General features: G+C 42.3%; 1 protein-coding gene across 4 annotated transcripts in view; it reads right to left on the reverse strand.

Moving 5' to 3' along the window:
* SLC25A26 (solute carrier family 25 member 26) overlaps positions 1 to 26,553 on the reverse strand; it is a 96,431-nt gene that overhangs the window by 47,402 nt on the left and 22,476 nt on the right. For all 4 annotated transcript variants that reach the window (XM_084530766.1, XM_084530765.1, XM_084530764.1 and 1 more), the window contains 2 exons: positions 15,894 to 15,998; positions 14,462 to 14,509 (listed from right to left, as the gene is read on the reverse strand). In XM_084530766.1, the coding sequence (XP_084386892.1) occupies positions 14,462 to 14,509; positions 15,894 to 15,998 (153 nt within the window). The remainder of the gene's footprint in view (positions 1 to 14,461; positions 14,510 to 15,893; positions 15,999 to 26,553) is intronic.

Genomic DNA, 26,553 nt, shown 5'->3' on the forward strand with positions numbered 1-26,553 from the left:
TTTTGCTCTCCATCACACCCAATCCCATGTCCAGTGAGTCCCACTGGCACCAACCAGCCAAGCTCAAACAGCTGGGCAAAATAAAAAAGGAGGAATTATTTTCCTAAATAACAAATTGAAGTTGCCCCTCCAAATCAATTATTGGTGTAAGCCATCTCCGAGCCAGCTGCATCCATTTCAAACGACTAACGTAGAAGTTTAGGATTTGTAGTCCCTAATTCTTCAGTCTTTTTTTGCTGGGGTGCTGGTAGTAACAAGGACTGACTTGAAGGGAAGGTGAATGCTTGCCTTCCAACAGCTGCCAGATGTCAGCCCCAAACCCAGTGTAGGATCTTTCCTACCTCCTGCCCTCCCTGAGGATTCCCCATCTGGCCCCAAGGAGAGACAAGACACGGGACTGGCCAGAACAAGGAGCTGATCCCATCAGCCAAAGCCAACTTTCCTACTTGGGTTTTACCATCTGCCACCCACGGAAATAAATGCTCCACCAAGTGACAGCTATCTGGCATCTTATCAATGGACTATAAAGTGAGGAGGGACGGGGTTCCTTAGAAGAGAAGCTTGGCTTTCTGCTCCTTTTCAAGCTTATGGGCTGGAGGGGGGAGGCAGAGGGTTGCAGTGAATTTTCACTGGGTACAAAGCTGTAGACTAAGGTTTGTATAGGACAAGAACTTGATCTATGTAGACCCCAAAGCAGTATGAAAACAACTCAATCATTTGTGGGGAATTTGGGTAATTACACAGCTAACTATTCGGCAGAAAAAAATAATACATCACATTACAGCTAAACGCTGAATTTTTCTAAGCAAAACAGTGGGAGTTGAATCACAAACAATGGAATTACCCAGCTGGAAAGCGGATGGTAAAAACACTGAGTATCAGTAATTCCCTCATTCCTTTGCTACCAAGAAATCACACAGCCCCCAGAGGTAGCACATTTAACTACCTATTGTTAGTTAATGTTGCTTATTGAACTCGGTCAGCACCTGCGTATACCTTAAGGAGTAACAAAGAGGGTCTGCCTGGGTATCTCCAGCTCCTGGCTGCTGCAGGGAACATCGTGGATAAAATAGCCCACAGTTGAAGACTGAGAAAAAGGCTGCCTTGTGCAAACGACAGCAGGGAATGGATTTAGTGAAGTAGGTAACCAAATGGTAGAGTGAAAACAAACCTTTGGTTCACTTCTTTATTTTATACTGTTGAGAAAGAGGAAGGCTAACAATCGCCATCAGTATCACAGCCCCTCTGCAGCCAGGAGAGGGTTGCTTTTCATTTCCCAGTGCAGCTGCTGAGCTGGTCTGGGGTACAGATCAAGACAGAAGTGTTTGCTGCTCCTCTTAAAACATGAAGAATGAAAAGAGCTATCTTTGGTAGCTTTCTCCATGAAATCTCAAAACATGAATAGCCGCATTAATCTGATTCAGAACTATAACTAGAAGTGAGGTCTATATCTAAAAGCAAAAGTCATGAATGCGTTTGATGTATTTTAAGTAAGGCACTGAACTGCAGTTGTTATTTACAGATCAAAGAAGCTCCAGCAGTGTCCTGAAACAATCTAAGTGAGAAATGCCAAAATCTGATTTCATCCATGTCCATATGTTGCTTTGAACTCGTAATTCACAGAATTGGTCACTATATTGAACTAATTATCAAGCTTAACGCTTGCCAGTTTTGATGGCTGTGCTCCCTTAACAGAAGAGTCGGCTCTGAAGGGAAGGAGGATGATATATTGGAAGAGGTATAGCCTTTATTGAAATCTGGGGAGGAAAAGCAATGAATCCACCAAAAATGCCCCTCCCTCCCATAAAACAAAGTTCATTTAATTTTCTAAATGATTGCTGAGACACAGATTAGCAAAATAAATACTGTTTGCATTAACCAATACTTATATAAAATAGAGTGGTTAAGTCCTCCTCCCTCACAGAAAGTTTCTTTTTTAAAGTTAAAGGGAAAATATCTATGCTAAAATCTGATGAGGGCACATATTGTACACAGAAGTAAAATTAAAACAACAGATTCACAGCACAGCATAACATGTTTAAATTAAAATACTAATAAAAACGAACACTGAGGACGTATTTCTTCTGCAGACAGGAATATATCAGCAAGTCATATTCTGATACCACTAACAACTTTTAGAAGCGAGTTTTTCACCACTTAGTTACAGTGGTTTGAAATGTCCACAAACATTGGTTTGCTTAAGAAGCGATTTCAGGAATCACACAGCTTAGGGTATAATTAAAAAGCAATCTATGGGAAATAGGTTATTACCAGTATTTAGCAGCTAATTTGTTAGTTAATGTCTTAACAAAGCTCTCCTTTGATTGCAGTAGGGGGAAAAAAACACAACTTCAAGAGGATTATTTGCTATTAAGACTTGTACTCAATTATGGAGAACGCTGACGTGCTCCTTTCAGGAGGCTCCAGGCAAGCAGGGATGGATTGAGCAGCGCTGCAGCCAGCTGTTCCCACATGCAGGACAGTTCAGCCCCTCGTTTTTAAGAGAATTTGCAAAGTACCCTCACTAATACGGGTGTTTGCTAATAAACAGTTGCAACCTGCATGTTCCTTGGTGCCCGTAACGCTTTTATTTTATCACTCACATCAATGCTCCCCCTCGGCTCCCCCTGTACCCTTTAATCTCGTTTCTGAAGAAGCGGCCACACAGCTGCTGGAGTCTCTGGACAGCATTTTTCATCAAGATAACATGCCGCTTCATTTGCTTTTCCTTCTGACAAAAGGGACAACACAAGATAATTTTTATCGAGTTCCATGAACACCGTATTTAAGTCATGTTACTGGAAATGAGCATCACTGAATATGTTTGTAGGTTACAGCTTCCTGACAAGTTATAATCACCTTGAAGCTGCCATTTACTATCACAGTTACTATCACGCTGATCAGGGCAAGGCTTTAAATACCACGCTAACCCCAAACTTAACCTCAGCCACGGAAAATGTAACCAACAAACTTTCAGATAACACAACAGAGGTGGAAAAAACAATCCTCACCCACTCTTATGAATTGTTTTTCCTGCCACTACCACCTCTTCAGACCCCATTACCATATTTCAACCACAAAGACTTTCCTATAGCAAAAGCTGCAAATAAAAATATTTTTAACAGCATCATTGACTCTAAGGCATACTTTTTATGTAAAAGTTAGTTTGGGGAGCTGTAGCCCAGCAGAGACAGAACCTCAGGAAGCCTTCAGCTGCAGAGCAAAGCAAAGAGGCCCATTAATCATATTTATCAAGATTGTCTACCCTGGCTTTCATGCAGCGAGGGGAAATGTGCTATACTACTTCAGCAACAAGGAGCAAGGCTAAAACAAACTGACCTAACTGCATGGGTCACTTCCAGAAATAGAAAGTATACCAGCAGCACAGCTGTACAGGCCAGAAGGCAAAATGCTGGGAGAGTTGGAGAAAAAGGAAAAAAAAAAAAAAAAAAACACCCCAAACTTGTGAGGTATGTAGCCAGTGGCAAGATTACACTGGGCCAAATTTTGCTTTAATTGGCATTTAGTATGTTAAAATCTACAAGACAAGATTCAGTTAAGTGCTTCGGAGTCTTATATTTCATGAGGCTCCTAAAACACTTTCTTGTGCTTCAGGATTTCATATCAGCAAAAGCAGGAATGAAGCAGATAACCTCCCACTGAGGTATGAGCACATTACTTATTTAGATGTGTAGGGATACTTCTTTATGGCTCTTCTCTTTTCAAGTTAGACAGTGCGATGTCAAATGCAAATTCAGAATACAATGTACTAGCTGTTCTCCCGTGGAACGCAGGGGTAGTATCCTGGTTTATGTTTTTCTCTTTTTGGGGGTTTGTTTTGTCTGAAAGAGCATCCAGGGTCCTCAGTTTACTCATGACAAACTCATCCGTGTCACATACCGTGCATCACTGGCAGTATTTAACTGGGAAAGATTCAAGCCTGGAACAGCCAGATCTGGTAGAGTGACCTGAGGGTTGCTCTATCTGCCATTCAAAGCCAAAATATTCAGGCCAAGCTCTGCTTTATTGTAGCCAGGCCTGCTGGCTTTGAAAAGCAAGAATACAATTTTCACTTATTCAACCCGCATAAAAAGAAAATTTGCAGAGCTTACACTTTATTGGCTTCTATAAAATTAACAGAAAAGTAAAAGTGAGATAAGAGGCCGGTTTAATAACACCATTTCCATCTGCAGCATATGCACCAGGCCTGCTTTGCCTACATTTCTATAAAAATAATGAAAGTCATGCTACCATCCATCCTGTCCCTTCCCCCACGTGCATTTCCAGTTACACACACGGCGACTGCAAGCCCTCCCATTACACCTCCAGTTCTTCACTCTGTGCGAAGACCAAGCCAATCTGCCTCCTCATTCTTAGGAAATTCTTAGGAAAGACCCAAGAGTCCTTCCTTCTTGGAGGGAGACCACAGCCAGGCTGCTCTTCTGAACTGCAGATACCTGACCATACATCCATGCATCCCATGCACAGTGCAGACCCAGGTTATGAGGGCATTCTGCTCCTGCATCTTGCAAGTGCTACCACCACAGGCAGCTCTCCTCCTGCCTCACAGGAGATGCCACGTGCCTCTCAAGGTGTGACTGCAGCTGATCGCTGCGGTCCTGGACACAGTGGGTAGCTCACCTGGGCAGGCAGGGCAAGAGAAGCCCTCTGCTTCCTGATAAACAAGCACGAATGGAACCAGCCACCTGGTATCAAACAAACAAAAAAAGCAAAGCACAGCCAATCAAACCGAAAGTATCAGCCTTGAAGCTGATACTTTCGATATACACTGCCATAAAGGTCCCTGGCTATGCTTAAGATTTTTTTTTTTTTAGTCCCAGGAAATTCAATGGGACTGCTCCCCAGAATCAACAAAACAAACAGTATTTCAAGTTTTATGTTTCCTTTGCAACTGGGTTGAGAGGCAGGATTAAAGCAAAGTCAATTCCAAGCTCCACAGGGCACCCTAAGATTGGATCCCTTGCAAGAGGCATTTCCTTGGGCTGGCGCTGCAGCAATCACAGGTATTGTGTGCCCTCTAGTGTGTGACTGCTTGCAGCGCTCAGTCAGTCTGCACAGAGCAAGGGAGAGACCCAGGAAAGGTCACTGTGCTCCAACTTTATTTTTTTTATTTTTTTTTGAAACAGAAGCAAAAGTTCCCATGCCCAAAATTAACTTCTTTTCCCTTAACCAGACAAGATGTTTACTATAAGGATTGATTGCTAGTGAATTCCCAGAATATCCCTTAAAATAAATAAATAAGCAAGTTGTTTCATCTATTTGGTTAGCTAAAACCAGCTGAATCTGGCCCTTAAAATGTTCTGAGGCTAGGTATGACTTTGGCTTTAAGCATTTTGTTTGGTTGTTTTTTTGTTGTTGTTGTGTTTTGTTTTTTGGGATGGGGGGGTGTCACATCTCCTCTGCTCACAACAGTGGAATCAGAACTTATTTCCTGCAAGATAAAAATAAGCTGGGTTTTCAAAAGAAATTTGTGGTGTCACCTGTGTTAACCACTTGGAAGAGCCACTCTTGTAGCCAGCTGTCACAAGGGCCGTACTTCCAAAACATGGAGTGGGGGAACACGGAATTTACCACAATCGTGCTAAATTAAATAAGCTCTGCGGCAGGTCTGCTCTGTTTTTCCACACCTTCATCCACAATCTTGGGTTTTCAGTTTCAACTCTTCATATCTCTCAGTTGGTGCCTAATACTTAGTTTGATGTATACATACGTCATCTAACAAGCAACAGAGCAAGCATTCTATCCATACATACGTGCATGTGTACAGATAAACGTATAAAAGAATTTAAAATCTAGCAACGCATCAGGGTTGGGTGGAATTATTTATGGCTAAATGAAGCCCGGTTTCAGCAGCAGCAATCTAAATTAAAATCAGTTTCTTCTCTTCTGCATGTTTTAGCTACATCCCTCCAGTTCTGTTGGTGTACCTACAGATGAAAATCACGATTGCTGTTGCCTTCAAAAATCTGCACAAACAGTAAGTCAAGCGCCAAGGCTGCCACCAAAAGCAGTACTGCTGACGGGCACGGTATTATGGACATGTGCGGATCTGAGCTTTCATATCAAGGGTATGGACAATGGATTCCTAGAACGAATGCTGGGATGATTTAAGAGAAGATTTTTCCATCTGTCTGCCCCATCCTACTGCCAGAGGTTCCTCACCCTGGGTCAGACCCAGCAGAAGCTGGTACACATCGGGCCCTCCGAACCGCAGTTCAGAGCCCACCACTCTGCAGCACTTTAAGTCACCAAGATGCTAACCTCCTAGCAGAAAGGGGGGGTCCACTTCCAAACAAGTCACTAGAGCTCACCAGGCAATGCCCGCAGACCTTTCTCTTGCTGAACTATTTCCACATGCTACAGCAATCATCATCTTTCTGATAGAAGAGAATGCAAGAAGGCTGTCACCATTCAACGTGAGGCTGGAAGCTCCCAAGTGCTAAGCGCCAAGCCCAAGGCTGAGCAGAAAGCTCCCCAGGACTCTGCACCCTCAAGTCCCGAAGCACATCTCTTGGCCAGAGCAGACACTCAGCTTTTTGTGTTAAAGCAGAACTGCTGCTTGAGAGAATATCATGCAAGGAATTTGGGGAAAATGCTTTTGATCTTGGACTGCTGAGTTTTCTGTTCTTCAGCAGATGTAGAGAAAACCAGGCAATAGCTGCCCCAAGTAGGAAAACCAGATAATTGCTGTGAATATTGACAGCAGTATCGTTCTGTACATGGAAATCTTCCACTGTAAAAGTCATTTTTTGGTCTATTTCAGGCAAGAATTTCATCCTTGAAAGCATGTCCCGTATTGCCAAACTGCTTGCTGTTCCAGACCCATCATACACACTGAGAGGACGATTTGCCTTAGAGAGTGCAAGACCCTTGATAAGGAATTACATGTATATGCATGCGTGTCTCTGTTCAGATTTTATACAAGCAGCTATGCCACACACGCGCCCCTATCTTTTTACGGTTAGATAAGAACCTGCTTCAGCACAGCCACAAACGAAACGCAGCCTGCACCGGATCCAGCCCGGGAACTCATCAGCCATCTGCACGGTTTCTGCACAGCGTAGAAAAGCAGGAACCCTCGTCTCCTGCTGAGAGCCACAGAAAGAATCCAGGCAGACAAAATACAGTTGCCCGTAGAGGAATGTAGCTGTGGAATTAAAACTGGGATCGGCCACTCAGCCAAAAATTCCCCACGTTTTTATACAATTCTTTTTGCCGTTGAACAGTCAGAAGTGTTACAGCCAGCCAAATTTCAGAAGTAGGCAGAACTCTCCAATCCGACTAGACATGACAGGACTTCAGTGCCATGCCACCAGGCTGTAATGATAAGAGATATCCCATACAGAGATATCCCAGGTATCTGAAGATACAGAGTTATCCCATTAACTCTAACACCCTTAGCTTGCTTTGGAAAACATCAGTGTTATTCATCCAGTGATACTACCAGATAAAAAATAAAAATAAGGTTAAGTATCTTCTATAATTGCTTCTATTTGCTACCTATTGCCTTTCCTCCTCCTCTTAACCACGAGGAGTTATCTGTTGCCTGTCCTCCCTCCTATTACGGTGGGGAAACAAGGTTCACATGGACATTCTCCACTGGAACCAGCACATGGAGCATGCTCTCCAAACCACTGCCAAACAAAACTCATGGGAAACCAATGCAAAGATCAGTTCTTAGGTTGTTTAAAAAAAAAAAAAAAAAAACAGCCAACAACCAACCGAAGATTTTACAGCATGAAGAAAAACCAAAGTCAGGCATCTTCCTCTTCCTGACTTGTTCTTGCCCACAATGTCACTACTGACCCACTAAATGTGTTCCTTACATCAAGAACAATGCAGAAAACATCACTTGCAAGTATGCTTTAGTGAGGTGCTTAGAAAAAGTACGGGAACAGTACCTCTATTTCAAGCATGCGGTGAAACGTGCTTCCTGCAAGATGCTGCTTGCATACACTTCCATTTGGAAAGCATCTGCATTACCAAACCACATAAGCCATTTTTACTGCACAGTTTTTGGAAGTGTTTTGTCTGTTTGGAGAGCCTAGATGCAAGGCTATAGTCTTCCAAATATAGAAACATTGTGCATATATGAAATTCTTTTCAGATGAAGATATCCACTGATGTCAGAGACCCTATTAATTGTATGCTCTGGTAAAAATTGATTTACCAGGGGCAGAAAGGATGGCTGCATTCTGCTTCTAACCAATGAACGTGGATGCTGCACCCAGCCTGAGAAAGAGCACATTCAGCTGGCAAATCTGGGATCACTGCATGTGCTTAACAAAAAAAAAAAAAAAAAAAAAAAAAATCCCCCCCATTAACTTTACAGGGAATTTGCTTTCCGTCTCTGCCCATCCTGGCCAGTTTATTTACCATTCAAGCAGGTCACAAAACCTACACAAAGCCTTTTTAGATCTCCGCTTTAATTTCCGAATACTACTCCAGTGACTGCAGAAAGTAAGGAGTGTGATGAATAACCCACAAAAACGAAGGACAGTTATTTCCTTGGTACATTTGTTGTTGTTCCAGGTCCCGAGCACCTGGATGTGCCTGAACCTTTACACCAGAGCACGGAGCTGTCTCCTGCTCTTACACCACAAGAATCACTTTTAACCCTTACATAGCTTCCAAAATCAAAATCCATTGAGTATCGATACCTAGGAAGATACAGGTGCCCTACCAGATACCTGGTACAACTCCAGTAACACACAATCCATAACACAGCGGCGTTATGGGCAGGAGGAAGCAGAGAGATTCTTTTTTCCGCTCCCAACTTTCCTCCTATTAATCACGTTGCATAACTTCTGCATAATTTCTCACATGGCAGGGACTAAGTTAATCCATTTTCTAGTTCCCAACCCTTCTGTGAGACTTATTCTATATGGAAACACCCAAGCCTAAGAAACGTTGGTTGCTCAGTACAAGGCAAAACCCCCAGTCTTACGGATCTTGCCTGGCAAATTCCTGGTTAAATCTAACCTCTAGAATCCCAAAATACAATTAAAGCCAACTCAGTTTTCCAGAAAGTAACAAAAGACAGATACTGCACATATTTCATTAGAGAGGATGTTTATTTTTCCAAATATTGTATTAAGATAGTGTCCTGTTTGCCCATTTCAATCGACATCTGCTCTGTAATACAGAGAATGATAGAAGATCAAAGATTTAATTGTGCAAGAAAAAGAATGTCTTAATAACATTCTTTCTGTCCTACAGCAACAGAGATAAACTTAAAAAAAAAATCTAACAGCTAGGAGAACAGGATATTTATATAAAGATGTCCTAACAAAAGAAAAGCATGCAAAACTACCTCTGGTGGATAAACAAACTAGGCTCCCTGTTTGCAGACTGTTCTCTATCGAGCTCAGCCCTCAGAGATCCCCTCCCTTGCTCGGTCAACAATGTTTTAACATATCTCAGCTGGCTTCCACATTTTTATACATAACCTTTTCAGCATCCTTTGTTCCTTGACCCTTTAAATTTAGGAAAAGGCAGCAGGTGTGTCTTTAAGACTCATTTTGCTTCCAGCTGCTTCAGAGTGCCTCTCACCTTCTCCCTGGTAGTCAGTCAGTTAAGAGCGGGGTTTTGGTCAGTCACCTGCATGTCCTCCCCATCCCCGTTGATGGGGGCACTGTGACAGGCCACCAGTTGTACTGCCCACAGTACCTCTGCCTCAGGAGATGTTACCTCTGGGGTTTTGGAGCCTGAAGAAAGCTTGAGTTTGTTGCCTGTTTGTCAGAGCACTGCCACCACTCATTAATGCAGTGGTTTACTTTTAACTAATTCTCCTCCTCTTTGACCCAAATGAATATGGCATAGAGTGCTCTCTCCCCCCCCAGAGCAGCAGGATCTGCCTGTGCTCGCTCAGGGCTCCGACCTGCACACACCGAAGGAAAACAAAGAAACGTGTGTCCCCCAGCCAACCCTACAGCTGTACTAATTCTCAAAGTTCGTACTCCCAGAAATCACAGCTAGGTTACCTCCCTGGCAGTAAGACCAACAGCATGCTACACAAGAGTGGGTTCAGATTTTTCAGATTTATCAAATTATCCATCGAACTCTGAGCCCTGAGATGAGCTCTCGAACACCACTGCTCAGGGACTCATCATTACTGCCCCCCTGAATGGAGGCCATTAAAAGCCAAGAGCCCGAATTTTCTCAGAGAAGTCTCTGAGGCAATACAAACAACAAGCAGAGCTACCTGCACGGCAAGGACTGCCATTTGAAAGCAATTCTCTGCCTCCTTTCAAGTCATACGTGAATTATAAACATCGATTCCTTAAAGACAAAGGGATGGAGGATGAGTTCAATATCCATTTTAGCTCCTTTCGCCCCTAATCCTGAGTTAGGGCCCAATCCCTCTGCAATATTTCTAGCAGTGACAACCTAGATTAAAACCAAAGCACCCCCTCAGTTCTCCCAAACACTTCTACAGCAATTTGCAACAGAAGGGACACCACATTTAAGTGTGGCACTTCTCAGCTGTGCAAAGCTGAACCCTTCATACAAACACGCAGAGAGTAACGTGACTCACTGTCCAGCAAGCTGCTGCACACGGTGGAACTGGACAATGCACTTCATTCTCTTGCGTTGTCTTCCCGTTCATAATAGTGTCCTTTAAGACATCTGCTAGGCTCCTGTAACATTAATGGAAATGGATAAACTCCAAAGGGAACTCAGGGGCTTCTGTCTTTTTCCCATGAACTGAACATTATGGAATTTTAACAGATGTTCTACTCAGTCATAGTTAATAAAATGAATTATGCAGGAATTAAAAATCTGGCTCCATTTGCTTATATAAGATCTCAGCAGCAGAACTACATTCCCATTAAGAAATTCTAGAGGATTTACAGTGCATTTACAGCCTACTCCTGCCTTGTTATAAGATGGCAGGAGATTTTACAAATGAACTCTCTTCTGGAAAACATGACGACGTTTACCTGCTCGCTGACTGCTCTTAGCAGCACGATCCAGTCTGCGCACCAGTGCACGCTGCCATACTGTGACCACAAGAAAGGCCAGTTCTTGCTTTGATTTGCTTCGGAAGTGACATCATGGGAATTCCACATCTTTTCACAGCCTCAGATTTCTGCCATTATTTCAAAGTCTCATTCAACAGCTTAATAACCATACTCTCACTTTGTGCTTTGTCACAAAAGCTTTCCTCTCGGAGCACTGGTGTCTCTTGCAGGCTACTACTGCCAAAAGAATGATGCACCATACCTTGTTTTCCTTCAGATTTTAGGATTAGTTCAGAGCAGGTGAAAACAGCACAGCCAAAACTTCACAGTTTATCCTCCACTGAGACTCCCTCAAACAAAGGTATTTCCAAAAGCATTATACATTTAACCATCTTCCTTCTTTTCTGATATTTGTCTGTACAGAAGGTATTCCGATGAAAAGATAAAGGGGGATAAGAGAAGGAATGAAAATCAAAAGTGAAGGGTGAAACAACCATCTCGCACCAGAACAGAAGCAGCACAGCAGCTAATGCAAATTACACAGAAAAGAATAAGGCTGCCTTGAAAAGATCTACAATGCTATGGGAAAACGAAGAGATTTCAAGATTGCATTCCTTTTATAAACATTCAAACTCATTTTCATTTAAGCCCAAGCAACTGGCAAGCAGATCTCTGTCCAGGCACTGATACCTGCTTTATGTAATATGCAAAATCTAAAACCAACATCTCAAAATCTGGCTCAAGAATTTTGTCTGTGCAAGAACATCGCCATCTTCGAAGCATCAATATCCACAGCCTCTTCCATTACTGTTTTTTTTAAATGAAAAATTGTTCATTGAAACCATTTTACCCCAAATCCCGCTCTGCTGTAACTAAACAAAGGGTTTTGTCTAAATAAAAAAACAAAACATACAAATGAACTCTATAAGCGTAAAATTCAGCTGGAGTCTACAGATGTCATGCAGCTACCTGGATGTGTCCAACAACAAATTAATATAGATTTTTATCTGAAAATAAAGACTTTCCCTAAAGGAAGTGTATTTCAATAGAGGAGAAAATATCAAGATTAAACATCAGGCTTAGAGTGGTTCCAGCTGGAGGTTCAGCATGCAGCTCCTACTTGTATGGATATTGCTTTATGTATTTAGTGGTCTGAAAATGCAATGGCCTTAACTGGCTGTTAAATTCAAAGATTTTTTTTATTTTATTTTTAAAGACATCACTTATGATTTGTTTCATTTTGAAAAGAAAGCACATTTCATTTGGTGATCATTTATTTCTCATTCTATCGGACAGATTCCCCTGAAAAGCAATACTTCAACAGAAATCAGTTCTGAAGGATCTTTTATGAATATACATAATGGAGAGGACCCCCATTAAATTTCCAACAAAGTGCTGCCATTTTGAGTAAACAAAGTTATCTCAGCAGGGTCACACACTGTGCCATGAATATGGTCTGCAAATTAATTACCACCCTGACATATGTCAAAACAAATTTTAAGGAGAACAGCACCCAGTTGTAACCGTGTGTTTTATCTACCTGTTAGTATGCAAAATCTGTATTCAATGGCACCTAAATTTATTCATTTATTCAGAACCCCTCAGAGAAATCAAAATGACTCGTTGGCCTTTTTTTGCCCGTCGCCAAATGAAATCTGAGTGAATAACACGTGTTTAGTGAGCCAGAAAATAAGTACAGGATGAAGCTATGGTGCGGGATACATTTCAGAAAAGCAGGTGTCATCTCTGCAAAAGCAACTAATTTTTGAAACACTCAGAACTGCTCAAATAAACTGAAGTGCACTGTCATTTCTCAGCACTTTGGAGAACACAAAATTTGGGATTTCTTATTTTAGGTAATATCCATCTTTATCCTACGTTGTAACAAGAACTGGCTAACCTAAGTGCCCTAAAAATAGTTTGCAGCAAGAAGAAAGGCTTTTTAAAGAAGAGCTACTGAATGAAGGCTTAAAAAGCCTCTCTAACTAGCTTTGTTATCAATGGCAACACATCCAACCAATCTGGAGGGAAAAAAAAAAATGAAGAAAAGCAGAGATCTAAACCTAGTTTATTCAGTTGAGCTATACAAGGAGAGAACAAACCCCCGCGTGCCACACTGAACACTGTAAGTAAATAACCCTTTCTGAAAAATAGCTGCTACGTTTTCATACGAATCAAGCCTTGCCTCTTTATTTGAGGTACTCATGGAGAAAACTCTGCTTTGTCAAAAGATGATCTACCACCTGTGATGTGATTTTTAAAGCTGTTTTGGATTGGGAGTTTATCAGTGTATGTTAAAGGCCAAAAGAAATCTATCTACTGGCTAATCTGAAACAGCTTAGAGAAGACTACGTACATTTTATAAAAGCATTAATGTTAGGAAATTCTTTAAATTAAAAAAAAAAAAAAAAGTTAAAGGTTCAGGGAAATCATAGGGGCAATCAATGTCCTAAATGAGAGCTGTTAAGAAGTCACACAGATGTCATTTAAAGATCTAAAAGTCAGAGCTATGAAGACCGTCAGCCCACATGGGGACTGCTGTGTGCAGATCTCAGGTGCCACAGTTCCAGCTGCACAAGAAGAGCGCCAGCACTGAGCACAAACTAAATCCATAACTGAAGCCATGAGAACACGCTGCACAACAAGATCAGAGCCTCTGCCCGCCCACCACTTTCAGTGGGTCCAAACCAGGGTCACAAAAGCCAACAGAAGAACTTTTCTATTTCTTTTGTAATGCCTTCAGTCCACACAGCGTATCAAACACTTCCATGACACTAATCCTAAAATTGGTAGTCTGTTTATGAAGAGATTTTAAGTTTAGGAACTATTTACTGCCAAGCAGGCCAAAATATTTTTAGCTCCATTTTTCCCACCAGTGAAGTACTTCTGATTTGCAGTTAAGTAATGCCATATCAGATCCACAGACTGGATGACTAAATGCATTTCTTTCACACATTCAGGGGGAAAAAAAAAAAAAAAAGTGCACACAATCCTCCCTATATACAGATGACAGATAATCTCTTGGCATCTGCTGACAAACACATTTAAAGAAAGCCTAAATCTGTGCCAAACTTGGCCTGATGCCACCAGTTCACCATTGTTGAATTACATACTTCACATGATGCAACCACGAGACTTGAAGTTTCCAGTGCTTTAATTTTATGGTTTTCATCGTGTTAATACGTATATTTCCATTCTTTTACAATTTAGCAGCAACAAAAGTAAGAGACAGGAAGGTAGCTGACTTTTTGCATGTATCATAGATTTCTCTAAGGCATGTCATCAGTAATTATTTAAATTACAGGCTGGTAACTTACCTGGAATGAAATATGCTAATATTTACAGATTATGGTTAGGGCAACTGATCTCAATTCTACTGGTACTACCACCACCTCTTGTTAGTGAACAAAAAAAAAAGTGAGGCAAAGGAATCAATGTTTAAAAAAAAAAAAAAAAAGGAAAGACAAGTGTTTTACCTCTCTTAATACCGTGCTTTTATAACCCCGATAAAGTCCTTGAATACCCTGTAAACCAACAAAAGAAAGCATCAGCTATAGGGAATTAGTTTGTCAAAGACCACAATTTATTGGTGATCACAAGGCAAGCAGTGCAGCCTTACTTAGTGTCAGACCTGACTTCTTACAAATTGACTATATTGATTATAGCATTGTATGCTGTATTCTGTGATTTACAGTGCTGGGCAGTTTTATGTTCATTTCAAAAAGCATTTAAACACTGTTCACAATAATCAGTTACAGAGAAGAAAATATACCTTACAGTTAAAATTAAAAGATAGCACAGAAACACATTACTCCAAGTTCTGCTTGACTAATCCTGGGCAAGCATCCATTATCCTCCATATATTTTGAAACTACTCCTCTTCTGCTTAAGCAGCCTACCTGAAGTGAACACACAGGATGACAACTTACATCCAACTCCTTACCTTTGATTCACAGCTTTTATGAATATTATAACCAGCTAATAATATGCAAAACAATTAAGAATTCTTTTTAAATGTACATATAAAATTAGGTTTAATATCTTACAGGACAGTTTCTTGGATGTTTATCAAATCCTACAGTTCTTTGGTCAGCTACAAAGGAGAAAAGAGTACAATCTGGAGAGCACCAGCTTTTAGAGCAGAACGACCAAATCACAGAGTGAAGTTCCAGGGACCCTCTCATACAGGGTTATCAAAATAGTATTCATTTGCAAGCAACTAAAAAAACAACTGAATCATTAAAGGGTCATATATACGTCTTCCTTTTCCTGGCATTTATACATGGAAACTTGTATAACATTTTTCCCCACAGTATCTTCAGGAGTCACTTTCTCTTATGGGATAATAGAATTTGAAAAATGCCCTTTTGAGACGCAGTAAAAGCAGCGGCAGGCAGGTTTTCCAGAAAGAAACAGTACTGAAGAGATGACAAAAATTCTGATTTTTCAAAAGTTACCGATACTGGAAGTGCATTCATTTCTCTCCTGAAGCCTCTCTGAAATGGTGCCTTTAAGATATCTCCCCCGAAACCTGCTTCAAAAACTGAAAACCAGCCAGCAAACCTTAGATACAGGGTCTTGATGTCCTGCTGTCACAGACAAGGGCTGTTTAGATATATCCAAGTAGATCTTTTCACAGCTTTTTTTTTTTTTTTTTTGTAGGTGCCCAATATAAAAAGAGGAGGAAAAAGTTGTTTAAAGTTTGCACGTGTGTGCATTTAAGTGCACACACATGGGGGAGGTGTGGGGTTTGGTTCCCTTAAACATTAACATGCCTACTGCTTCCAGGAACAGAAGAATTATTGGAAAAGTGCTGAGAAAGAATAAAATTGTAGTAATGCTTCTGCACATGTACAGCATCAGTGGGAAGAATGAAGCAACTTCTTTGAAATTTTGCTCTGAACTCACCTCATGGTACAAGGTGTGGGAAAGAATCCGAAAGGTACTTGCAGAAGGTGAAACTTGGGCCCTTTGCTTGACAACTTCAGATGGAACCCTTATGAGGCACGCAACCTGCAAAAGAGCGATACAATCAGGGAGCAATTCCTTTTGCTGCCTTCATACAGCTGACGCATTTGGAGTTTGTTCCCAGTACAGAAACCTGAGAAACCAGGAAATAATTTTTGTAATTATATGAGTTGAACTTAAAAGCTGTTTATAAGGCGCTTATGTGTTTGCTCTCAGAGCTACATGCTTCCAGAAGGTGAAACTGTACTAACAGAAAATTAAGCACTCTCGAAAATAACAGTTCAGTTCTTAACCTCCAAAACAGAAGTAGGTTTGGATGAGACAAATCATTGATGAAACCAAGATTTTGAAGCCATCCTTTTTTTTTTTTTTTGGCAGCTACAGGAAAATCTCCCCTACTTTCACAGCTCTAATCTGCAGATCTGGGACTGGAAGAACAAATTTCGTAGATAGTTCCATTGTGCCCTCTAGTGACTGACAGCAAAAGATGCTCCAGTTAGTGTTAGATGCAAACAACACACTCAAGGTTTACCTTCAAACACACCGGACTTCATTCAAGGTGAAGCATCAGACTGATTCTTTTCTACGTAATGAACTTAACTAGGCAAGAAAGGCCCTTGTAGCTGGACGAAATAATGTGGCTACTGCCATAAATCTCTAGCTTTTATGAAATAGCTAAACCTGGCTTTAAAATGCTCACCTGCCACCACAATTTCAGGTAAGAGTTAAGACTGCATGCACATAATTCTGAGAAACGAGGACACTGAGGTGTCAGAGTTATGAGCCTCATCTCTACAAAATGCCTGTTCACCAGCACGTAAACTTTTAGGAGAAGTTGTTGTCTTCAGCTGATCCCAGGGATACTTAAAACAGTGCTGGGACTGGTGGCACGACACCGGAGATGCCAGAGCCCTTTGCTAGGCTTTCGGCTTTCTTCGGTCCTTTCCTGGGCTGGGGTGAGCAACCCACTGCAGTGAATTTGGTTCCTAGCAGGAAAGGTGATCACATATGCCACCAAGAGTTGAAATTCAGGAATTCACTGCCAGACACAGACACACAAGTGCGATGTAACTTGAATGATCACTCGCGGGTAACACTGTGTAAAGTTTAAGTTCCATTTTCGCAGTGACTAAGAAAAAGTCTGTTATCCTGTTATATTCCTACAAGTTTACCAGACAACAATATCCAGAAGTCATTACAAACAGATATAACTCCATGTGCTCTTCAATCCTCAGGGTCAAAAATAACAAGTGACCCCAATATGTCAAGAAAATAAGAACTGTCAAGTTTTTTGATAGTTCAGCATAAATATTTATAGAACTTCATGCTTCATAACACCCCCTGTCCTTATATTAGCTTTTTATTCCTTACGAATATGGAGGCAGGAGGAAAACTTTAAAAAGGCTGGGATGAAAACAATCTAGTCGGCCACGAGCAGACAAAGAACGCGGCGTGGCTTTCTGACACCTGGGTGTTGCTGTTTCGGCAAGAGAAGGGTGGCTACAAAGCGATGGCTCCATTTCCCCGGACTACTTGGGGTGCCTTGCATTTCAAACTAACTTTGATGTTTCTCCCATTTGAATTTGAGCTTAGAAGGGAATCTCTGGCTGCACAGGAACAAAAACAGTGATTACATTGTGCTGTTATGAAAGGAATTAAAGGCTCGTGTCAGCCAGGCTCCGCCGTCAGGTTGCCTCCATGGGGCACTTCGGGGGCTAGAAAAGCTGCGAGCCTCAACTGCCCACGTCAGGCTGCACGGTGACATTTCCAGCGTGCACCCAAACTTACAGTGTGCTACCTTAATTGCTTCTACACGGGCACCTTACCAGCAATAAGGATTCAAACAGCCTTTTGATGTCAGTCAACACCGCTCTTTAGAAGGGAAGTAGGAAGGCCAATGTCACAGGTCTCACCAGCCCACAAGGTGAAATAAAGTTGCAGGCTGGGACAGATGGGTGCAAAGAATTGTAACCAGTCTAACCCAACAGGTTACTTTTTAAACTCACTGCTGTTCACATAAGTGTAGCCTGTAGCTTGCCACAGAAGAGTGCAATACAACCTGCCAAACTCAGCCATTCCTGGTGAATCCTGCTGGTTTGAGGGATGGCCCAGTGACGAGCTAGCTTTCTGTCAAACAACCGCGTAGCCAGCAATGGAGAGGGTTCAGAAGCAGGCCCTCAGCTGCCTCAGCCTGCATTAAGGCATCCAACAACAGCACCCAATTGACAGGGCCATGCTCTTTCCTCCGAGCAAGCTGTGGAGCCGAGCACAATTCCTGCCTGTCGACGGGACCAGAAATCCAGAATGAAGATCCTACAGACCAAGTTCAGGGCATCAATGAGTACCGCCCTACGAAGTCCTTCCTCACTCTCCCTGTCTGCTAACGCAATTCTCCAGTTTTCAGTCCATCTCACAGGTATGCATACATGTACTACATGGGTAGGAAAGAAACGATGAAAAAGAAGCTCAAGGAGTTTTAGCTCTAAGCTTGAGTAAAACCCTAATTTGCAGCTGAAAGCATTGCTATTGTTTGTTTACACAGCAGGTAAATCAAAGTGACTATTACCATCTATTATCTGTCCAGTCTTTTAACACTACAAACACTTCTGAACAAAAACACAAACAAGAAGGAGAGGAGTACTGAATTTCAAAGTCATTGTCTTCAATCATTACCAGGCCAAACTCGTGACTTAAGCGTTCAGATGCAAACCTACGCACATTTTTAATTCACTGACTTGCATTAGCCAGTTAGAGACAAAAGCTAAAATGGGATTATTTTGTTAACATTATACTGTCTTAGCAATACCTAGATAATCTTCCCATTAAATGAAGGTAATTTCTTTTCCTCTGTCGGTTCGGTAAAAAGCATTTTTATTTTCAGATACTCCTTGTGTGCATCAAGGCTGCCATCTCCTGGTCAGATTTATGTTGGAACCAGATTTCCCTGCTTGCTCTGACCAGTGTGTCAACTGACCCTGAAGTATGACCAGTGCATTTTAAAGTCTCAAAAATACACTAAAATCAACACAAAGCTTCTTTATACACACTGATTTAAACAGCTTGTTTCAGTAGATGAGAAGTTAGATACAGAAATCTATTTCTATGTGGCTATAGGTAAAAGAAAATCAGGCATGCTACAAAAAGAGCACAACTCCTCCTGGTCTTCAGAACTGTATCTTTTTTATTACTCAAATATTAATAAATCTCAGGTAAATTATCAGCCTTTTGGTTCCACCCTTTGTGCCCCTGGCTAATCATTTTCTACATGGCTGATTTTTCTGTAGGACTGAGTAGAGAATCCAAGACAACGATGTCACATTTGTGCATTTGTTTTCAGGCAGCTACACTAACCTTGCATGCTTGATCTGTGCAGGAGCTCTATCCAGAAACATTAGTGAGAATGCAGAGCAGGTGTTACAGTTGCTGGTAAGGGTTTATGCCTTTGGGTGTCTGCAGGGCAGGTTTTTCATAGATCTGGGGACACAGCTGGTGCACCACAACTCGCAGCTTTGTACCTTTAAGTGGAGCAGCTTGAGAAAACATCTCCTTCTGCAGCCTGGCATGGACCTTGCACAGCAGATGATCTGGCTCACGAACTTTAAAGCTCCCATTAAAGTCTGAACACTTTAATAAGAGAGAGATAATGCCCATGCTCTTAAGACCAAAGCACAAAGACCAAGAGCCCAATCTGCAAAGCCGCTGGCACTTGCTGAGCTCTTGGCTAACAAGCTGATCTGTTCTCTGCACTGTTAGGGACCGGGGTGAGGATCAAGACCAATTTTTTTCCATGCTGTAATTAGCCAGCTATTCAGCTGCAAATGGGGTGAAGAGTAGTCTGAGGACAGAGAAGTTTTCTGGAACACGTTAGTGGCTGCTGGTTTAGGGACATGCGCTCGGCGACTCCAACAAGTCTCTGACCTCCATGCCTAAGCCTGCTTTGAAAACTGGGTACAGAAACAGGTGATAAGCTCCAGAAAACTTGTCTGCGTTGCAGCTGTGAACCCTTTAGAACACACTTCCCAAAGGATTTTTAATTTTTCTGAGCAGGAGGTTACTTTTAATAACTTTATCTGTCTGAGTAGGCTGGGAAGCTTTAATTGATGTTCCCCACATAAATATAATTTAATAACTTCAGACGGAACTAAAGGAACATACCTGAGGAGAGTTATTCTTAGGTATCATTTGCATGAATTTGTTCTTAATCAAATTGGAACCTAACACATGACACTACACAACTTCATATCCAGAAAGCAGACTTCAACCCAACCCTCAGAATCCCAGGACAATCACTAAGCCACTCAGGAGAAAAAGCCGCTGCAGGGAAATGACGACAAAGAGTTTGAGTTGTCAAAGGACATATGTTTAGGCTGTAGTCAATCTGGAAACAAAACCCTAATCTTCCACCCCGTTCTTGAAGGTCAGAGAGATTGCCTGCAGCAACACAATGCAGAAAAGCCAAGAAAAATTGAACTCTAAAAACCCATTCAAAGGGAAGAAGCAAAAACAGAATACGTTTGTTTGCTTGGGTTTGTTGGTTTTGTTAGCTTACTTTTGTTTTAAATTCATTTTGCGTTAGCCTTGGTGGCACTCTTGCAAACAAAAGCTACCTTATAGTTCAGGCTGGTTTGTTTACAAAAAAATGCTGCTTCCCAAAACAGGTTAATAAACATGACACAATACAAGCACCTCAATTTCTGTGTCAGATGCCCCATCTTGGTTTAAGGCTTGTCTCTCGACAAGACTCATATTCAACTTCCCATGCCTCTCCAAATACTGAGAAGTTATAGCTGGATCTTCAGAGATTCACTGAAAAGAAAAAACGAGTGTTTTCAATGCAGTGTTATGAGATTAGCAAAGTACTTTATCCTCCAGATAATTGTTTCTAAACTCTGGCCACAAGTCTGGGATTGGAAACGTTCAGTACTGGCGGAGGCGGGAGCAAGGGATGTACCTGCAGGCAGAAGGTGAGCTGCCGTAACCTTTCCACCACCATGAAAATTAACAGGAGAACAGGGATAAATGAAATACACATTTGTCATTTGGTCTCATATTTTCTTTGAACAGAGAAGCCTGAACTGCTGCAATCACAGACCCTTAACGGTTCAAACATCAGTAAGTGTTCATCTAAATAATTGCTGCCCTTTTGACCAAAGCAGAAAAAAAGCGTCAGCATGGTCTGTAATTTGCTGTGGATCACAAACTCAGGCAAGCCCTTCCACACGTGCTTGTCAGCAGGCTCTGCTACCTGCTAAAGCACAATGGAAGAGGAGAATTGAAGCGTTAACACCTATTTTAATGAGGAAACTGTCCCCGGGGACAACGGGGTCTGCCCATTACATGTGTTGTGCGCTCTCAGTTTCTGCTTTAAGTGCCAGCCCCAGAGAAAAAGTGTTCATCTTCAAAATGAAACCTCAGAATATTTAAATCCTACTTTCCCCTCCCACGCTCACGCACAGCATGGCTGTGCCCTTCCAGCAGAGTTAAATTCAGTCCTGTGCAAAGCTGCTGGGGTCATGAACAAGTGCCTCCACTCCTAATTTAAAGCCCACAGAGAGAATAAGTTTTGACTAATGGGCTCTGGATAGGAAAGTTCAGACAACACCAACCTCCTCGTCCAGTCTTTTCCTCTGACTAACACAATAGGGCCTTCATTAATTTAACTGCAGCTCCCCTGCATGCTGGCAGGAAACATTTCTTCAAAGAGCAATCTCACCCAGCAAGATCCCTCAGATCTCTGCACTTCCCAGGGCTTAAAAACATACTATTTCAGAGATGAGACCATGCGCATGGACCGAACGGCGCAGGCATTTGAAAAACTGGAGCTTCTGCACAAATGTTTTTGACTTCCTCCAACTTTCCACCTTCGAGAGCTCTGCCTGGAACTGCCCAACTGTTGAGCAGGGTGCTGTTTCGTCCTTTGTCACTGTCAAAATTAAGTCAGCTCCTTATTAATGCTTTCCAGAGCCCCCTTGTTCCTGCTCCAGAGCATCACCCACACCTCCACATGCTTCCTCCTTCACACAGGCCATCTTGACTGAGCCCTTTCACCCCTTCTGCCTGAAATCCTCAGCTGGATGCTTCAGCAGCCCTCTCAGCATGGGCTCTCAGATTTCTTTCCCCAAACATGGCTCTTCAATTGCTCAGCCAGATGCCCTACCTCTCTTGCTGTAGTCTCCCTGCCTACCTCTCCATCAGCTTTGTCAGCTACACCTCGGTAACTGACCGGTACCTTCTGTCCTCAGACAGCAGAAATTGGTGCTCAGCTCTCTTCACTGCAGTACAGACCGAGTGTCCCACGGAGTTTGAAGTTCCCGAGTCACAAACAGTTGGATTCAGCCCTTGAGTGGCAGAAATCAGACACTTGAATAGCTTTAGAAATACCAGTCTATCTTCATTAATCAGGCTGATGCTTGAATCATCAGTTGCTACCCCTCTTAAACACAGAAAGCCTTAAAGCCAAAGAATGGAAGGCCCTGAATTCAGCATACGGAACTGTCTGCATGACCCAACCTATCCCAGCAACACTTTCACCACCGTGAGCCTGCTAAATCTATTTTAAAAGACTTAAACTAATCACATCCACCAGCCAAACGGTTCTTTCAGCAAAAGTTCCCTTCCACAGCAGTGTGGTGCATCCCATCCAGCACAAAACTGTTTCCAGAGAGCCAAGAGGGGTCAGGCTGTGTTACAGGAGGACAAACATTAATGAGATTCCAGGCAAGAGAACACAGGCAATATTTTCTGAAAACACATTAAGTCTCCTGTTGAAAGATGACTAGTATTTTACAGCTTGCTCAGGCTCTTGGGGATACACTGGCCCAAAACATGGAAATTTCAACTACATTGTATTTTATCAAGTATTTTCCTCTAATTGATCCCTTAGTCTTTCCTACAGCCTTCTCCCCTGAAGAATTACGGGCTGGTTCACATATGGAGCTGTTCAGAAATAGCTGACAAACCCTGTACAGAACCTTACACTGGAATAAACGTCCCTTATTTTAAGCTCCCTCAGTCCTTTCCAAAGCTGAGTCTGGCAGAATAAGTTGCAAGCCAGAAAATCGTTTTAAATTATTTATTTCTCATGCATACTCTTTAAGCCAAGTTAATTTTCCTTTACAGTCATGTACTTCGAGCTACAAATATTTTTAAATCAGCTGAGTATGAGCCCTGGGATGGTGAGGCCCAGCAAAGAGATGACAACCTTCCAGTTTCTACTCTGTAAGGAGAAACAGCATGTCCTTTAAGTCCTGACCTGAACTGGTAACATGAAGTGATCTAGGAAGGCCAGCTGACGAAGAAGAGGTAATACATGGAGTTAATACGGAGCATACAAAAAAAAAAAAGATCAGCGTGGGTGGCTGGCTAGGTGCTCAACAGTTCTTATTTTGCTGTTTCAGTCTGTAATTGTATGATGAATTTGTTGGCAGCAGTTATGAATCATGCCTCTATTTGTCTCTATTTACAACCAATTTCCAGCTGCAGCTTTGGGTTTCCGTCCACTAACTGCACTCCTTCTCCCCTAGCTCTTAATGGCACCAGTCTCACATTCACAACCAGCTTCCAGCCACTGCTGAGCTACGCTTCTGCATACGGGCTTGGCAAAGGTTCTGCAGCAGCTGTACAGCAGACCTGGCCTCACCTAGGTTAATTTACAAGTATCTTAAAACCCATCGTGATTAATTCAGGAGACCACATACCTTGCTGCACTCCCCGCCGCTGCTCGTCTTGCCAGGGTCGGCACATTCCCCTGCTCACTGCCTGTGTGCATCCAGATACAGACAGCACAGAGACACAGACCCAAAATGACAGGCCCTGATCACTGAAAATAAAACCACAAAACGCACACGAACTGTGGAAGGAGTCCTGTCAGACACTGATTACAGTCAAACTTAGGATAATACTTTGAATATTATGGTCTGCCAGCCTGTACTACGCTGGCTGGGAGACTGAAGGCAAAGCAGAAAATGGAGCTTTTCATTTTTAAACAATTTTGTTCGTGTCTTAGTTCGGTTCTTAGAAAAAGGATAGTTAAAAATTCAAAGCCATTACCCCAAAGTCTAGACGCATTAAGTGCTAAATAGCCTCTTTGCTCCAGCAGATAATTGTTGATTAGATGCAACTCTCCCGAGAGTGTCCAACTTGCCTGTTGAACTGAAAAGCAACATCTTCCAACATGTTAGTTTTTGGAGTCTCAAACAGCTAAAACCTTAACTCCACGTCTGACGTGAGTGGTTGTTTCATCTCTGTTAAATTTGACTCCTGCAAGCCGGTCTTCTAGGGCTTACAGTGCTGCAAAGCCCAAACCAATTATCCTGCTGGGGATGCTTTCATGACATTACTCTTTGTGGATCTGTCTGGCTCAAGCCTCAGTCTTCTCCTCAGAACAGGCATTAATAGCAACTCTCCTCTCTGATCTAGCCAGCTACTCTAATGGAATCCATACTAATACACTTCTAGAAATTGCTGCTGTTCTATTAAATTCAAACTAGTTAACAGTTTTGAAAGACACTGCCACAGCAGAGGGAAGAAGAAGGGGCCGATACGTGGACAGAGAGAGACAAACAACAACACGTTTAAATGCATCCTTTTTTTTTTTTTTTCCCAGAAGGAAGCCTAAAATACAAAACACTCACTTCCCTTCTTTTTTAATTGAATGAAAAGTACACTCAAAATGTCACTCTACAAAATTGCGATTTGTGAACTGTAAACTTGCTTGCATTTGGACTTGCTTCTCCCAAGAAACAAGTTCAGACGAGTAGCAAAAGCTAGCTGAATTCCCCAGAAAGCTCACTCCTGCATTAAGAAGCCTTTCTATTTGACACATCCCAACAGCAGATAAAAAAAAATTCCAAGTTATTAATATTGAGGGTCCAATGCCAATCACAGATGAACCACACACTTTGCTCTTATCACACAGGTATCTTAAGTGGCAACAAGCTGCAAAACACAAGTGAGGGTGGAATTTCACCTTGAAATACCTGTTCTCGCCTTGCCGATTGGAGCCACATGAGGTGACAATGCCATGCCACCTGCCTACTTATTTAAGCCAAGATGAGGTGGTAAACTGAATGCCCAGCTGCATGTCTAGGTTTCAGTTCCTGCTCTCCTGAGTGCATTTCTCCCGTTACTTCATTTAGTTAGTTGGAGAATGACAAGTCAGCCATTCTCATCCCCGCACCCCAGTAAAGCCACAAACTTCTGGCCATTTTGTTTCAAATGTACTCCACATCCCTCATTTCTCAATTCTGGAAAAACAGTTAAGTGTGAGGCTGTGCCAAAATGCTTGTTGTTGAAGCCAGCCAAGCCTATCACTCTTGGAGGGAGCAGTCCCTACCTCAACGTCAGAGCTGTCTCAGAAGACCTCAGCTCAGCTCTCCATCTTCTCCTGCGAGGTTCATGCTCCAGCAAAGCCTAGTGGATAGCCCAAGTTTCAGCATTTTTGGAGCCAGACCAGAAACGCCTTTCTACACCTGAAAGCTTGTCCAGAATTATATGACTCAAGGGAGCACAGTGCACAGACACTGAAGAAGGATGAAAACAAGCCAGCTGAGGAGCTTAAAAAGTATCGTGCCTACATCTGCTTCAAAATTAACAAGCAAATTAACGCAGGCACAGCATCTCTGATACGACTGGGAAGCCTCCAGGATCTGAGCTGCTTTCTGTCGCGTGCTGCTGCGTCCTGTGAAGACACATCACCCTCCTGCGAGCAGCCTGGGATCTCACAGCACCGCAGTGTCAGCACATCTCCAGCACTGTTCTCCTGAAGTACTCTGTTAACGTACACAAGGACAAAAGCAGCTCAGTAACTTCAGCAATCTACTTGCAGAGCAGCACCTTAATGCTCGCTGCCAAAAGAATGGGACATCGACCTCCCATCCTGGTCTTAAGTCCTTCCCCCACATTTGCTCGCACACTTGAGCTAGAAGTCAGGCGGTTTGCTTTCCTACAGAGCAGGAACAATGACAAAGCTATCAAAAAAGCCCAATCCAAAATAAAAGGTCAGAAAAATGGTAAGGGTAGACCTGGTATTTACAGGCAACAGCCCTAAACTTTCACTGAATATCTTGCAAAGCAAAGATTGTAACCATAACAATATCTAAATATTAGATGGAAAAGGCTGTTGTCAGCTAGCTTTGCTAGAACGTGATCCAAATGACTTTATTCTCACCTCCATGGAAAGCCAGCAGGATGTAAAATTAACTGTGCTGAATCCAAGCACTTTGGCACTCCTGAAGGAAACCTCATCAGCCGAACTGGGATAATCTTAAATTTGCCCCATAAAACCACACTTGCAGGACACTGGCAGTGATGGGGGCAGAGCACAACTTCTCATTACCAAGGTTTCTTGCAATTAATAGTACATGTATATACTGCCACGTTACACCACAGCTAAAAGCAGTTACAAACTCCATCACCTCTATCTACAACAAGCAGCCTCTAAAAGCGGGCTCTGGGAGGTTAAAAACACTGCTTCACCTCAGGGTTCCTTACACCGCCTTAGAATATGAAAAGTAAAATTTGCGAACATCTGGTTTTCCTTTCCACCCCCTATGATATCATGTTTTCCAAGCGCATTTGGCAGCTCACCGTAAAGATACAG

The sequence above is a fragment of the Aythya ferina genome, assembly GCF_964211825.1.
Source record: "Aythya ferina genome assembly, chromosome: 10".
NCBI classification, from domain to species: Eukaryota; Metazoa; Chordata; class Aves; order Anseriformes; family Anatidae; genus Aythya; species Aythya ferina.